The 16,717-nt window shown below is 36.6% G+C and overlaps 1 protein-coding gene across 1 annotated transcript in view; it reads left to right on the forward strand.

Annotated features, from left to right (window-relative positions):
- Positions 1 to 4,014, forward strand: part of LOC107290164 (transmembrane protein 178B-like) — a 33,947-nt gene extending 29,933 nt beyond the window's left edge. Inside the window, exon 3 of the mRNA XM_029284695.1 lies at positions 3,732 to 4,014. Coding sequence (XP_029140528.1) covers positions 3,732 to 3,982 — 251 coding nt within the window. The 3' untranslated portion in view covers positions 3,983 to 4,014. The remainder of the gene's footprint in view (positions 1 to 3,731) is intronic.
- Positions 4,015 to 16,717: the final 12,703 nt, after the last annotated feature.

Raw genomic sequence — 16,717 nt, forward strand, 5'->3', positions numbered from 1 at the left:
ACCTGGTTATTTCAGCAGGCAGGACTGGCCTAGGGGTATTTTAAAGGGGTTTTTAAATTAAATTTTTAGTAGAAGCGGCCAAATTTAAATAGTTATTTTTAATCTTTTTAAATTTTGTATTGTATTATATCATTGTTTTAAACTGGCTGTAAGCCGCCCTGAGTCCTCCGGGAGAAGGGCGGGGTATAAATTTAATAAATCTAAATCTAAGTTGAATTTTAACCAAGCACCATCTCTAAGATAGATAGATGATAGATAGATAGATAGATAGATAGATAGATAGATAGATAGATAGATAGATAGATAGATAGATAGATAGATAGATAGATAGATAGATAGATAGATAGAAGGATCAGTGGATGGAGAGACACACAAATATGGGAACTTCAAGGCAACAAATATAAGATTTCTTCTTCCATTTCTTTTTCTGTCCACAAACTCTATGAAATAGTTTGGACTGAGAGAGTAAGTGATCCTAAAGTCAATCAATGAGGTGAAGGACGACTTGAAACTCATTTTCCCCAGATCTAATTCCCTGGACATTGGGCCACATTGCTGGGGCTGACAGACAAAATAAATTTCAACAGTCTCTGCAGGATTCCTAATCCATATTTAAACACTTACATTTTTATACCAAGAAAAAAAATAGAAAAAAAAGATGGTAGAAGTTATGGTTATGGTTACCTTGGAAAGTGCTGAATTATCTGTGCTCAAGCAACCTTACTGGCTGCAATTAAACACCAGCTTTACCTAGTTAATTGAATTATTCTTTTTGAGTTTGTATCATACCCTGAACTATAATCTAAATAAACTGGTTTGTTTTGCAGAACTCAGTAAGTCAAAAATAGGTCATTCCCCTAAAACTACTGAAGTTAATAATAACCAAGTTTAACATGTCACATTTACTTGGCCTTGTTAAATATATTGTATGAACTAAGCTTGTGTCTATTTTTAATCAAAAATCTGAAAGTCAGCAAAAATCACTGGGCTAGGATTCGGGCTGTGATGGTGACACATGGACCCCACGTGAGAAATCAAGTGAATTGCTTAGGAATCCCTGGGTGCAATGAGGAGATTTCAGCCAGCAAACTGCATTGGCTTGCTGTGCTTCCCTATTTGGTTCACAGGGCATCAGTTGGGATTCTTCCCCATTTGCAATACAGTTAAGTCAGATAAATCACATTTAAGTCACATAAATTCACTAAGTTATTGAAGCACAGTTTCTGCTCTAAAGTACAATTTTAAAAGGAAAGGAATATAATCCAGCAGTATGGCAGCAGCGGTATACTGAAGACTCAGCTTCAAGCCTCCTGCCGTATCAGAAACATGGCTCTGTCTCCCTTGAAATGGAAAGAAAGAGCTATTGTACTCATATAGCAGACATATCAAACTCGCAATGTCATGTGACGTCGTGCAAAGTATCGGGACAGTTTTGCCATTGCCGGCAATGGGGTGGGCGTGGCTTCTGCATGACTCGTCCAGCCTATGGGCCGGCAGTTTGAGAACCCTGTCATATAGGATCATAATCACAAACCAATCAAGTTAGAAAGTTAAGTTGATTTATCCTAAGAGAACCATCATTTAACCCTGCCAGTAGAACCTGGAACCAGAGGTTTTAATTACTAATGCAAACATATTCTTTCCTAATGAGGTCTGAAATATGAATCACATTTTTATTGACTCATATTTCATTTGCCATGGTGGGTCACAAGCAAAAATTAAATGAGGTTCTCCTATTATTGACTGATTGTTAATTGGAATTGCATGGAAATAATAGCTAGCTATTCAGAATATCCATTAGCCCAGGGGTCCCCAACCCCTGGTCCATGGACTGGTACCGGGCCGCAGCATTCCAGCAACTGGTCCGCACAAGCAAGCAAAGCCCCATCTGTGGGATGCAGGCAGCACACAAAAACACGTAGTCTCCAGTCCATGGAAAAACCTTTCTCCACAGAACCGGTCCCTGGTGTCCAAATGGTTGGGGACCTCTGCATTAGCCCCTCCAAACAATGGGCAGCAAGTACATGATAGTTGTGCCTTATCTGCTTTCTATTGTATCATTTTGATATTGTTCATCTTTGCTACATATCAAGCAGGAAAGCAAAAAATTGAACAATCAAATAGATCTGCACATATTCAGAATTTGGAATGGGAACAGAGTTAGGTGATTTAATCCAACCTCTGTTGGTTGGAAGGGTGCTTTCAATTTATATGACTTTAAATGATGATGGAATTTCTCAACATGCTTTTATTCAATATTTCCATTCATTTGGGGCAGAAATAGAGTCTTTTTCCAGCAGTTGAAAGACGGTTGACAAATAAAGCCGTGATGGCACAGTGGTTAAAATTCAGTATTGCAGGCTAACTCACTGTTCACTCCAGGAGTTCCATTCTGAGCTGCTCAAGGTTGACTCAGCCTTCCATCCTTCTGAGGTCAGTAAAATGAGGACCCAGATTGTTGGGGGCAATATGCTGACTCTGTAAACCGCTTAAAGAGGGCTGTAAATCACTATGAAGTGATATATAAGTCTAAGTGCTATTGCTATTGCTAAAGATAACTCTTTCATTGCTAGGAAGAAATAAATACTGCATACTGCAAAGCTTACTACATGTAACCTAATGTTCTCCAAGGACCAATTCCCATCATCACAAATCTGGATAGGGAAATGTAGACATAGAACTCAAACAATACTAAGGACAAGCAGTTTGAAGGACCATTCTTGTACTAATACATTACAGTAGGATGAAGCAAATAACACTGAGGTTGTATACATGTAAGAACCATAAGAATATAATGAGATCTATTGTAAATGGCTAAGAAAATGAGTTATCAGTTTGGCTTCTACTATGCTTTTTCCAGTTCTCATTAAGCTTCTCAGATGGATCCATAAGTGTGACATAAATGATGCTCCTCAAAATTCATTGTAGCAAATATGAGTTTTGAGGAACTCAGCTGTTCACCAAAGGTACAAGAAAGTCTTTCTTGAACAGCATTCAATCCTAATGAGCACATGAACAATCATATGGAAGTTGTTTGCTATTGCAGCCTTCCAATATACTTTTCTGATGTTTGCAGTGTAATGTATAATCTCATGAGCTTTTGGATGGCTCTCAGAGTATTTTTAGGATGGGACAGTATTGCCTCTCATTGACAAAAAAGAGCTTTATCAGAAGGATGACATGTTCAAGATGAAAGTGCCACCGATATTATATTCCCTGAAAAGCTGCAAACCTAAATGTACTCAAACTACGAAGTCCTCCAAAGGAGTATAGTTTAGATCCACTGGATTGTGGGGGTTTTTTCTTCTAAATTATGATTACTGTATTTGACTAGATGTTCTAAATTTTTGGCTGGAATAGTACATATTTTTAAACAAAAATTGTTAGTAGCTGTTGTAGTGGGAGTAAGTGGGAGTTTCCAATCAATCCATTGACCTATAAAATCATACCCTAAGGGCCATTATCTTGGACACTTACTGTTTTAATTATTAGTTGTATATTTTAAGTTTGGGCAATTACCTTGGAAACTGAAGATAGAATAAAAATATTTTAAATTAACTAACTGGCATTCTAAAATTCCTGAGTCATCCATCTCTGATTTTCCTGTTCTTTCTCCAACTACTTTCTTTGTAGACAAAGAAAGAGCAAAGAGTTATTGTGATAATTCTAACTCATTCTTCTTGTTTTTTTTTCCTCTTTTTTCTTTCTTTTTTTTTCTTTTTCTCCTCCAGGAACCTTCTGCATAATATCACTGTGCACATGTGTAGCTGGAATCAACTTTGAGCTCTCCCGATACCCCCGGTACCTGTATGGACTCCCTGATGACATCAGTCATGGCTACGGCTGGTCCATGTTTTGTGCATGGGGAGGCCTAGGTCTTACTTTGATCTCTGGCTTCTTCTGTACCTTGGCCCCTTCTGTTCAACCTGTCCCCAGGACCAATTGCCCCAAATCAAGACCTGAGAATGGGACAGTGTGCTAAGACAAGTACAAACAAGCCTATAAATATACATATTATACATATATAAATATAAATTAATATACATAAACATATATTATATATAGATCTCAAACAGTTGCCAGTGCCATGGTAGAGTGGAGTCCAATGGGGCCCCTACATCTTCTCTACAGCTTTGTATTGTTCTTGTTATTTTTTCCTGGAGAAAGGAATAGCTTTTCGGCAACATTGCTCTTCCATTCAGCTCCTAAAAAAAAATCTTCAGCATCCCACTTCAAACATCAAACGAACTTATTGTTGCATCTGTCTACCGCCAGTTGGGTGTGATGTGATAGGGAAGGGGAAAGGGTATCTTGGTGAATCAGGTACTTTTACAAGGAGTAAAGAAAACAAAAAAAATAAAATAAAACATTGTATTGGGGAAATATAAACAATAAATGAACCTATTTAGTTACCTCTCTAAAATTTAACCTTCTCAAGGCCATCTTCAGAATCTCTCTGCTCGCACATGAATTAAAACAAAAACCAAAACCTTGCCTGTCCCATCAAAGAGGAATGAAGCAGAAGATTAAGGCAGGTTTTTTCCCTTTCTTTGCTAAACTTAAAAAAAAAAAGCCAAGATTCTTACAGAACAAAACGTCAAGTGAGGATCCTTGAGTGGATGTTTTAGCAATGCTGTTTCAACTTTCCTCTGCCTTACAGCCAGGCTTAATTGACAAGGCTGAACTGCTGGCAAAAATGCAAAGAGAATGCCTCACTGAAAGGCTGTGTGGTGCGTAGTGTATAACTCCCCCTCCGTCCCACCTTTTTTTTTTTTTAAAGTAAACCTGGTGTTTCCATGTGATCTTCTACCAAATTCTCCTCACTGTGATTGCAACAAAAGGTGTCAAGACTTACGCATGGATGAGGAAAAGCGTGTTTGGAGGCTGCACGTTTCAGTGTTTGGATTTGTTTCTGCCTCTGGTCTCCCCTTGCCTTGGAACAGCAAGAACCATCTGATGGTGAATAGAAGCCATTGTGGGTGGTATAGGGAGGGAATGTGGGTTTTGTGGTTGTTTGATCATCATGTGGGCTGTGCAGGAAGAGCTCGGGCAGATGTTGTTGTTGTTGTTGTTATGCCATTGTTTTGTTAATTACAATCATTTGGGTAAAAGCCATTGCAGTGATGGGGAATACTAAGGAATGGTAATAATAAGGATTGTAATACATGGTGCTCCTTCTTAGGCCCATCTGCACCAAGATCAGATATCCGTACAATTACCATAAACTACCTGATTTTCTGAGCCTTCTACTTGCCACCCAGAGTTGTTTGCTATGAGATGGGCAGTAAATAAATTCAATAAATAAATAAATAAAGATGAGGAAACTTGTAGAGCAGAAGGCATTGAAAGGAGAGACAGGAATTCCATTCCTCATAAAAACAAAACTTTTGATTCCGCTTTGATATTTCCCTTAGAGGGGGATTGTAAGGAGTGGTTAAATAAGTCAAACTGGCAGCTGAAATGGTACGATTGAAGATTTGTCTGTTTGTATGTGTGTCACCCATTAAAAATGGATGGAATTTCCACACACGTTTGTGGCCACCACTTTGACTTCTTTGATCACCAAGTATGCCCCTATACATACATACTTTTCATTTGTTTCTTCTCTTTTCCTTATTTCTTACTATTTCTCTACTTATTTATACCTAAGTCCTCCCATTAAATATTCAGGCTAAAGTTCTAGAGACAGTTAAGGTAATGAAAATAACAACTTATGATCCAGAAAAACCTGTGATCTGATTAATCCTTATGGAGATTGGCATAGAGAGGGAAACAGGACAATGGAATAGACACACATACTAATTGTATATAATAATGAATTTCAGAGGGAAATGCTAGCATAACATTGGAGGATGGATTTGCCAAAACAGATGAACCACACTTCTATTTTTAGTACCTCGTGATATAAAATAAAACTACCAATACAGACAAAAGACAAAAAGCAAGCACAGATAGCATATAGACAGTCTTTCCAAGTATATTCTGAAGTATTTAATCCACATAGCAACATCTTCTTGATGTCTCTTTTGATTGTAGCTACACATGCATATAAACCATGTGGTTACACTGTGTGGGTCCACCACTCACCCTTGGATTAACCATTAAGCAAAGGAAGAGCATGTTTTTAGGGCACCAAGGGAAGAGGGCACCCCATCATTTTGTCCTCCCAGCTATCATGCCCTTAATTCTTTCACAGTTGCCTTTGACTTTGGTTTTCAGCATTGAGCCTTAATGTGTCAGTTAAGCAGTGGAAGGGCCAAGGGCACCATAGTTGGGCTCTGCTTAGGGCTTCATTTACCTTAATCCAGTCCCGCTACCATATAAACAAGTGAACTGCATAATTTCTCTCTTGCATCAAAAGCACAGTTTTGGGCTGCCTGTAAGGGCATTTCCATTAGCATCAGCTTCTACCTCTGGACCCCAACTTTCAGTCATGCCACTCCACATGTGTCTTTACAGCTCATGAATCAGAAACATCATGAAAGGATGCTCCATATGGCTAATGGGGGAATGCAAAACTTGGTGGTCTTGTCACCAGGGCTTTTTTTCTCATAGAACGCCCAGAACGGAGTTCCGGCACCTTTTTTGGATGGAACCTTGTAGGGTAGGCAAGGAGGGTTGTATGACGTGTGTGAGTTCCAGCACTTTTTTTTTTTTTTAGAAAAAAAGCACTGCTTGTCACCATCCTTGTTTTGCAGTAAAGGGGGGGGGGACCCTATACACTGCACAAGGAAGGAACAGCAAATATGTATTGAAGAAGTTGAGGGAATGGTAGCAAGGCATCACAAAATGGAGGAGTGTCCAGGGAATGCAAAAATGAGATGAGGCAAGATTTCTAATCAATGGGAAATAGGTTGCTCCTCACCTCTTCAGGAGATGTTGCAGTATTATCTTCAGCAGTGATGGACTCAGAATTAATTAGTTCAGTTGCAGAAGATCTCAATAAGACTGACAGTGTGTTACAGAGACAGTGGAATAATGCTAATCCTGCATCAGGCCGGCTCATGTAAATAAGGTTTATTATTTAGTGGATCAAATTATTGAAACAATTGGATGAAGATGGTCTTGTATACCATGGGGTTTGCTGAAATTAAATTGGATTAATTGAGAGTCAAAGCACGCAATAGGAAAAAAAAAATCCCAACAAAATTGTATCCTTTCTTTTGGCTGAAGAGAACCCTCAATGCAGATTTAGATCATGCAATATAAAATGAACAAAAATGTGCAGAATATTATAATTGCTCCAAAGCACAGCAATAGGATTCATTAACGGCATAGAATATTTCTGATGTGGAAGCAATTCTTCTATCCATTCTGTAAAGCTACAGGCCATCCATAGATTCAGGGAAATTAGAATCTGAGTAACGAGGTCATTCAAGTCTGCTGTGACTCAAGCTCAGTCCTGGTGACTTACTCCAGTTTCCTTGATTTTAACTGCAGGAGGTAAAAAATGTAATTGGTGCTGCAGACAGTTCCAGAAGCAAAGCAGAATAAAGGAATTCTCAGGAACTACTTTAATGTTGAAAATCTCAGTGATGAGATAAGAGATCAATTGAGAATATGGGTCCACCATCTTCTTTTTAACATTGGCAGAAAACTGGAATATGAAAACTGGAATAAATAAGTCAATGCAGTTTTATGTGCCTACAATTGATGCCAGTTTTCTCCAACCTATTACTATCCACCTATTTTAAGAGTTACATCCCAAGGTTGGCTTCCTTAAGAAGCATTACCTATGTATAACACAAAGACTTTCTGTCTATGGGGTTAGTGTGTTTTTGGCTGAATTTCATAGGATGTTCAATCATCAAGGTTGAAATAAGGGTCAAATGGTCTGAAAAAACTGGAATTCTGCAACCAGATTGAATGAGCTGAATTATTTGTGGCTGTTAGGAGATGGCAGGAAACTCAGATTCCTCATGCGAGCCACTTTTTTTAATATAAAATGTCCATCAGTTGAGTGCCTTTTTTCATATATTTGCCATTTATTCATAAATTTACTACTTTTAAAAAAAATGCAAAATATTAAAATGAAAGGATTTTTATGTTTTCTCCTTCAAATTCTCTATTGTAAGATCTTAATGTGGCATCTACAATATGAAATATGAATCTTGTGGCACTTTAAAGACTAAACCTATCAAGGCATAAGGAATAAAGATTCCTCAGAATGTCAACCATTGATGTGCAGGAGAGCAGATGGCAATGTCTTGCAGGTCATCAGAGCAAAACATCAGGAACCCACCAGGCCCAAATAAATTATTGGGACAGAACACTCCTCAATACAGGGCATTGTAGGTAAAGTGGTCTTGCTATCTTTGGCACAACAGCACAGGAAGTGTGTGTCCTTGTATAAAATTTCTTTCTGAGAAAAAGCATTTTCATAAAGAATTCGGAGAAAAGGCAACAAAAGTCCTTTTAGTTCAACTGATGGGGCATAATGCACCACCGGTATTTTTTAAAATAATTTTATTAACAAAATAAAAATAAAAACTAAAGCAAACTAAAAAAAAGAATAAAAATCAAAAATAGTGGAAAAAGGAAAAAAATGAAAAGACAAATAAGAAAGAAAAATAAGAATATAGTAAAGAAAAGAGAAATATATAATGAAATGACTTTCCCTTCATTACAGCAAGTATAAACAATTTTAATAATTTCTCTCTTTCTTTTAAAATACAGTAAATTATCCCTTCTTTCCAAATCTCATCTCCTATGTTTAAAAAAATCCTTAAAAATTCATTGTTTCAGTCCTTATCAGCAAAACCCATTAAGAGTTAGCAGAGATAAGAACAGATCTATTTTAACCTTGATCAAATAAACCAACTTTGTATTTCTTCTTTTTACTTTAAAAATCTTGTTCTTTAGTCATTTCAAATAATGTCCTAAAACTCTTCCATGATATATTTTAAACACAGTCTGTCTATAGAAGCAGACACTCTTAAAACTAACTTCTGGGTTGATTGTTCAAAACTATCCTTCAGCATGTTCAGTGTTAAAATGTTTTGCTTCATTCTGTTTTAGTCAAATTTAAGTATTCTCCTTTAATTGTAATCTTAAATTCCTTCTGGTTCCCTCTAGTGTCCAGCCTTCAAAACCTCATCTTGTATATATATCTATATTTTAAGAGAATTCAAAACAAAAGCAATTTCCCACAAGGATTCTTATCATTAATTCTAGAAACTCATTTAAAGTCTATATAGCCCCGTAGTCCATTTGTAATTTTGCAAATCAAAGTTTTAATCACTTTTTTGCTGTTTATTCAAAAAAAATATTTTTTAAGTTTTTAAACTTGTATTTAAAATTTGTTGCACTGAGGATTGAAGGAAATTCATCAGTGCAACACAATGTATCAGTCCAAAGGTTCCTAATAGTGGAAAAGCAGTTAAAAAGCAATTTCCAAAAGTGATTGGAAAAAGAAATATGTGAACCCAGTGTCCCTTTGAATAAATAAGATGGCTCATTTACATCATCTCACAGAGCTCTAAACCCGCCAGAGATCACTCCTTACAAGGACTAACTATCTGGAGCAGTTTTGAGTCATCTCATTTCCTCTCCTTGTCCGGAGAGGAATTACCAAGACTCAGTCTATTTGCTGACTCTTCATTCCACTGCGGTTGCTTTTAGTGCTTTCACCATTTCTTTCCCAGAAGGCTGGCACCTCCAGTAATTACGATGATGATCACCACTACTCTGAGTAAACTGGCATTTAATAACTGATAAAATAATAATGATGCAGCAAATCTTAATCTAGGTTTAAAAAAATTAAATAGGTGGAGTGATTTCTGAGATCTTTTATATGATTTGCAATATCAATTATATACACTATGATTATGCTGAATATTTAAAAAGTAGGAGCTCCCATTGTAACTGCATAAAACTTCCGCTTCACAGGAGCTGCAATACATAGCCTAACATTCAATATTAAAATCAGTGATAATACAGTCCCATGAATTCAGTTGTGCTTATCTGTGGCTGCTTTGGTTCAACCTGTGAAACACATTGAACTTAAGATTTTCAGGCAGCTAATATAAAAACTTAGCTTAGAGATGGAAAAACTTGGCAAAGGTATTGTTGACGATGCTACCATGAAATATGGACCTCAACAAAGAAAAGAAAGAAGTAAAATAGTTTTTTTTTTAAAAAAAAAAAGCAAAGTTGTCACTTCTGATCTTAAGAAGTCACAGAGCTGTCCTCTTTCATCTTCTCCTCCTTACATTTTTCTTAAGCAGGGGCTCTAGGTTTAAGGCCTTCTGCTTTGTGTTTGCATAATTGTTTCCTATACTGTATGAACATATGAGTAGCCCAGCAGATGCTTCTATTAAATGCTGCATTTGGTCTGTACCTAGTCTGATACCCTGCTAAAGGCAACTGTGATGAAAATATATTTTAATTGACATGTCACCATGAAGTTAAATGAAAGTCACCGGTGTACTTGTATATGTGCATACTTGTATGTAGATGTATATATGTAATTTTTGAAGAATTTCAAAGTGTTCAGATGATCTTATAGAATATTACTGTTTGGCTGAATGTGTTTAATGATGAATCTATGACTTCCCTTGGTTTCTTTGGGAAAATACTTTACAATGAAATCAAAATGGCCTCCCTCCTTTATCTTAGTCATAACTTGGGGGTGAAGGAACAAGGGGGTGAAGAAACTAACACTGTAACATGAACCTGAAAACTTTGGGATGTATAGTACATTCCATACTGTAATACACTACAGGTTCATTTTAAGGATCTCATAGTAAATCTGAATCTATGCTACAAAATTTTAATCAGATTTATGCCCATTTGTTATTGCGTCTCCCAAAGCCATTTGGGAACTGTAGTTTAGTGAGAGTGTTGAGATGTCTGTGTGAGATTCCTATTCTATATGGCCTTATTTCATAGTGCAGTTAGACCTTACTTTGAACTGCTGATGAATATCTCCAATTGTTTACCATAGTGGTAACTTACTATAGTGGTAACTTACCATAGAGTATATATTAATCATTTTGTAGATGAATTGATTTAACCTTGATCAGGTAGGATGAGGTTGATGGCTGTCCCAAAATATTTTGTTACCAAAAGCAGGGCAAGGTGGCACCTTTACTTCTTTCTATATAGAAAAATCAGTCGGAATAATACCTGAACTTTACATGGGCAATGAACCAACATTCACCCTATTTCTGAGAATACCAGATTAATATAGAGTGCATAGTTCTATCATTCAAGAGAAAGTGATCACTGAGAAATTGTTATTGTTGCACACTCAGCAATCCCTAACATCTGCTTCCAAAGACAATTGGCTATTTATGCTCTTAGGGCTGGTACTAGTGGGATGAAAATAATCTCTTCGCTGTTAACCATTACAGATGATTAGAGGTTCATGTAGGTTACAGTCATTTCAAGTAACCATTTGGTAAATCATTCAATATTTTAATCACATTGATCATGCAAAGATTTTGTGATCTGCTTCTAACTGAATAAAGGTTTTTACCACTTCACAGATCAGTTAATCTTGTGTGGTTATGGGTGGATAACAGTTTCTCTTAGAGATCATGGGTAAATCTCTTAAAGGCCTTGGGGCCACAAATGTCTCACTGACATTTTCCTTGGCACCATGAACCCCACTCTTCATAGTTTTAGTTTACTAGTAATCTTTTTTTTTTTTTACCAAAAGTAGGATAGATAGCATTCTATAAAGAAACTACCATTTTCAAATATAATCTGTATTCCCAACAATGCCTCTGTGTCTGACATTGATCCCAAAGCCATTCCATAGAAAATAAAAATGCTAAGAGTCTGCAACTCAGTGTTTGGAAATGAGCCTACCCATCCAGATGAAAGGAAAAAGTAAGCTAAGCTATTATACAGAAATTCCTGGGAAGTCAGAATTAATGGTAGTAAATCAGTGTTTTGTGATTAACTGTGCCCACCATAGTAGTCATACCGAGAAAGCTCCCAAAGCATGCTGTTAAAATTACAAGAGAGATCAGTTGTCAAAAAAGATTATAGGCTCTTGTATCAACAGTTTATAATTTAAAAACTCTATTAACTTCTCATCAATATTGTTGCCCCTGAATATCTAGCTCAACCATTCAATTTTTTTATCCCTCCAAATGTGCTGGGACTCCCAGAATTTCCAAATAACATTTCAGTTGGCAGTCCATCTTGCTATTCTCTCCTCTCGAGGCATTCCAGCTGAAATCCCTGTTCTTTAAGTTCTACAAGGTTGCAGCAGCTCTCGACTACAATTGTTTTTCATGAAGGGAATGCATATCTCTCAAGTACATTAGGAAAAACCGTATTTCCTCTCTCTTGCAGGAGTTAGATCCATCAAAAGACAATGTGTAAGTCCTAAAAGTTTTCCCTTGTAATTATCCAAATTTTGGAGGCCCTATGGATCGCGGGCACCATTTCCAAGTCTTTCCTCTCTACTTTTTTTTAATTTTAATACCTCTATCTCTGTCTCCTTTCTTTCATTCTCTCGTGAAATGCTTTATATAAATAGAAAAAAAAGCTTGTTCTATAAGTTTCATTTTCATATCAGTACTTTCCAGATGTGACTGTGTTTTTTTAATTCAAATGCCTGTAAAAATATGTACAAACTTAAAATTGTGAATTGGAGGGAAGGGGAGGGAAGGGGAGGGGAAGGGGTCCAGTCTTGAAATGAATTCAACAGATGAAGCATCCTAAAACTGTCTCACTGATTCTTCCTCTTTGTCAGTGAGACAAGAGGATCAGGAATATTGGCGCCTCCATTGTTGTTCCTCTTACTGTAGAAGTCACTGGTTCTAAGCAAACTGTTTGCATGTATTGCTGTCAACAGGAAAAAAAAACCCTTGTCTCTGAAAGCCTTGTAAGGTCTGTGTGTCATAATAAAGTCAATGTTATAAAAGTTAATGGGGAGAAAGTCAGAAAGAGAGGTTGAAGTGGTTCTTTCCAACACCTTCTTTCCCTACAAGTTTCCTAGCAGCAATTCCAAGTATCTTTTGCTCTTGAGTATCTGTCATCAGCTTCATTGTCCTTGGTCAAGATGCACATTTGCCAAAAGAGTTTTGTCCTTGTTTATCTCCTCAGCAAGTGGCCTTATGGTGCTGCTGAAGCAGCAACAAATGAAAGTTTTTACAACATGCTTTTACAACATGGTTTATGTTTCTCTCCTTTCATAGAAGGCCACTGCTGCGATTTTCAGTTAATAATAACAACCAATTTAATTACTAACTGAAAACCAAATGCTCACATTCCAGGAAGGGCATGGCTTCTAGTCCTCCAATTCTGTCATCTTGCAGCGTAGCAGCCAGTCTGCCCTTGCTATTAACCTTATCTCAGGAAACAAATTTGGGTGGTAAGGAGAGGAAAGAAATGGCAGTCCTTTGTTGCAGAACAGAGTTTTGTGTTTTGTGCACTTTGCTCTGTGTCATCTGAACTTGATTGCTAATTTAATGTGAGATGGTTCTGTCACTACTATTGAAGGATAAGTCAACTGCTGATCTAGTCCTTTGTCTCCAGTAATCACACTTCTTGAGTAAGTCCCAGCTCCGTTAATATAAGAAAGTTGAAACCATATGGTTGTCTCGTGGGGAGAATCTTAGAAACACCATACTTTATCTGCCCTTATTTTTCCTGTCATTTCTCTCTGTGATTTCTATATTATTCTGTTAGGGAAATGTCATGAGATTAAATGACCAATTTTAATTTTAAATTAAAATACCGAAGGAACCATAACGTGAGGTGTCTCTCCAAGTTGCACTAAATGACCTAAGGATGAGTTTATAGTTTTGGCAGAACTGAAATTTCTTCTGAAATACTCTGATTTGGAGTCTAGTTAGTAATGCATGTGTAAAACCAGAGTTCTTCCCCTAGATATGTTGGTTTTTACAAGCAGGGTCATTTTTTAAAATGGTGCAACTCACACACTTCAGCAGCCTAATTTGCCATAGTTGTTGCTGTTGCTGAATTTGCAACTTATCCTGTGCATCATGATTAAATTATACTTAATGGAGCATAGATGGGTCCTGAGTTGCATCCAGTTCTCCTTTAACTACTATGCAATTCAAGTAGCCTTTCCTTGATTTTGTGTTCATTCTGCACATACTGTAACCACCATCATTTCCCAAAAATATATCAGATGGAGTACAATTCAGTCATTAGATATGTGAGTTTGGAAACTCACACTTTGTATATAGGATGTTGTCCACTTGCCTTTTCTCAGTGAACAATTTTCAATATTTTTTTACAAATTCTTTGAAGGAATACTTCACATCAAAGTAACTTCCAATACTTCAGTTGAAAATATTTTTTTCACATTTATTTCCTACAACTCAAAAATTTAATTACATATTTTGTAACAAAAAATATGAGATGTGCCCCTGTAGAATTCATTTCCTCATTGGATCAAATTTGGCTTCTTAACTGGGTCACTTATTTCCCTATAACAACCCATCAAGATTCTGTTCTTTAAAAATAATACAGGCAGCACTGTCTTATCTGTCAACTAAACTAAGTCACTTTTGATTCAGTGGGGCACGCACCAAGTAAAAGAAGTTCAAGGTCAACACATTGTCTTGTTTGTAGAATGGCAAACAATTTTCAAAAATTAAAGAACATCTATAAATAAGGACAATGATAGCCCAAGGAGCCCAAAATAGCATCAGCTACTTATGATATGTCTGAACTAACACAAGCAACTATTGCAAAGGTTTTGACAATGCCAAAAACTGTGGGGAATCCAAATCTGTCAGGCAAAACAGTCCACGAAAGCAATTTATTTATTTATTTATTTCACCTGCCTTTATTACTTTATAGATAATTCAAGGAGGGAATATACATAATACTCCTTCCTCCTCTTAGTTTTCCCACAACAGCAACTTTATAAGGTGAGTTGGATTGAGAGAGAATGATTGGTCCAAGATCATCTGGCTAGCTTTCAAATTTTAAGGTGGGACTACAATTCACATTAACTCTCCTGTGAGTTAATGATGTGTTAATTATCCTAATTATGCATATTTAACTGGAAGTCAGTTGCCTTAATTCTGTATAAAAATAGGAATGTGCCCTTAATGTTTTATATTGTGGAAGCATAACAAATAGAACTGGGGTTTTGAGGATTAATTCATGGGTTTTATTTAAAAAAAAAAGGTAATTTGAGGCACCATTGTTGAAATATGGTGACCCTCAACTTCTAATTTGAAGAACATTAAAAGCATGTAAAGTTTATGAACTGCCCTGTCACAAAATATGTCAAAAATTAGAGACAACTATCTAAGATTTCAGAATTCGAAAAGAATATCCATATATAATCAAAGGAAAAGAAGGAGTTAGTTTTGATCTGTGCTTGAAAATGAGTTATAGATAAGAGGGCATGGTTGAGGAAGCTTGTTACAGAAGAAACAAGAAAGCTAAAATATCCTCATTTGTTGGCATCTAAGATTCACCTCATGAGAAATGGAACAATATAATTTACAGACTAGATTTTCTTCATAGCTCAGAACATAAGATGCACTAATTTTGAGTAGAGTGGATTGTCAATTGATCCATTCTATTCTCTAAAGATCTCCCTCTTGCTCTCAGATCTTATATCTATTTTTTCAGTCTTAGACATACTCCCACTCATCCTGTTTCTAAATAAGTTGATGTGAGATGCAGACTTATCTCTAAAAAGTTCTCATTTTTTGGAAAAATGCTTGAGTATCCATGGCTGAACTGACCCAAATAGCACAGTACACAGTGAACCTGTTCTTGGACTCCTTGCAATGTAGATGTGAATGAATAAGATTGTGATTGCTATTATATAAACTTTAAGAGAAAGTTTGCAAGTTATATAGTCAAACTATTCTTGGATATTTTTAGAATGCATACATGAATACTTTTGCAGAAGATCATTGGTGTTCTGCATATAAAAATCTCCAAATCAGACAACAACCTTTTGGTAACAAATTTCTACACAATTATTCTGTCTCTCATGTGCACCCCCACATACATGTACATGCACATATGTGAATTTACCACTTTAACATAGACCAGTAAGAGCAGTGTGTCAAACCGCAGACAAAGAAATGTCAATGTTTCATCTTAAACTTCCCCTCAGTTTGCCTTCTCATGAAGAATAGTTGACCCTTGGTTGTAAGATAATATTCATAGTCCCAGTATATCTGCAGCCTCAGTGAATGCAAAAGGCATATACCTGTCATGTCACAGGATAGTCATATCTGATGTTTTGAGAACTGAGATGGTACTTCGCATTTCCAAGAGTTGTCAGGAAGTTAACCCTTTCATATAATTTGGGCCTCTCCCATATTACCCAGCCAAAGGCTGTTACTTGTGGAAATTAATACCCATCATGGCTGGAAACACAAAACTGGGGGAAGCTAATCTAATATTCAGGACATTTTCAGATGATTGGGACCATTCAATAGGTACTGTATATGTTGAGCTCATCAGAAACACTATCTTGATTCAGCACATTCAAAATGGAACTGAAAGATTCTGACAATGATTTCATGGTCTAAAACAGGGGTAGTCAACCTTGGCTCTTTTATGACTCGTGGACTTAGCTGGCTCAGGAATTCTGGGAGTTGAAGTCCACGAGTCATAAAAGAGCCAAGGTTGACTACCCCTGGTCTAAAATGTTGATAAATCTGAATCCCATCAGTTCAGTGGTGCCTTCACAGTTACCACTGATTATTCATATTTGGAAAAAGCCAAAATATTTAAAAGATAGGTGATGTATATT

The sequence above is a fragment of the Protobothrops mucrosquamatus genome, unplaced genomic scaffold (genome assembly GCF_001527695.2).
Source record: "Protobothrops mucrosquamatus isolate PMUCROS unplaced genomic scaffold, P.Mucros_1.0 scaffold849, whole genome shotgun sequence".
Taxonomy (NCBI): Eukaryota; Metazoa; Chordata; class Lepidosauria; order Squamata; family Viperidae; genus Protobothrops; species Protobothrops mucrosquamatus.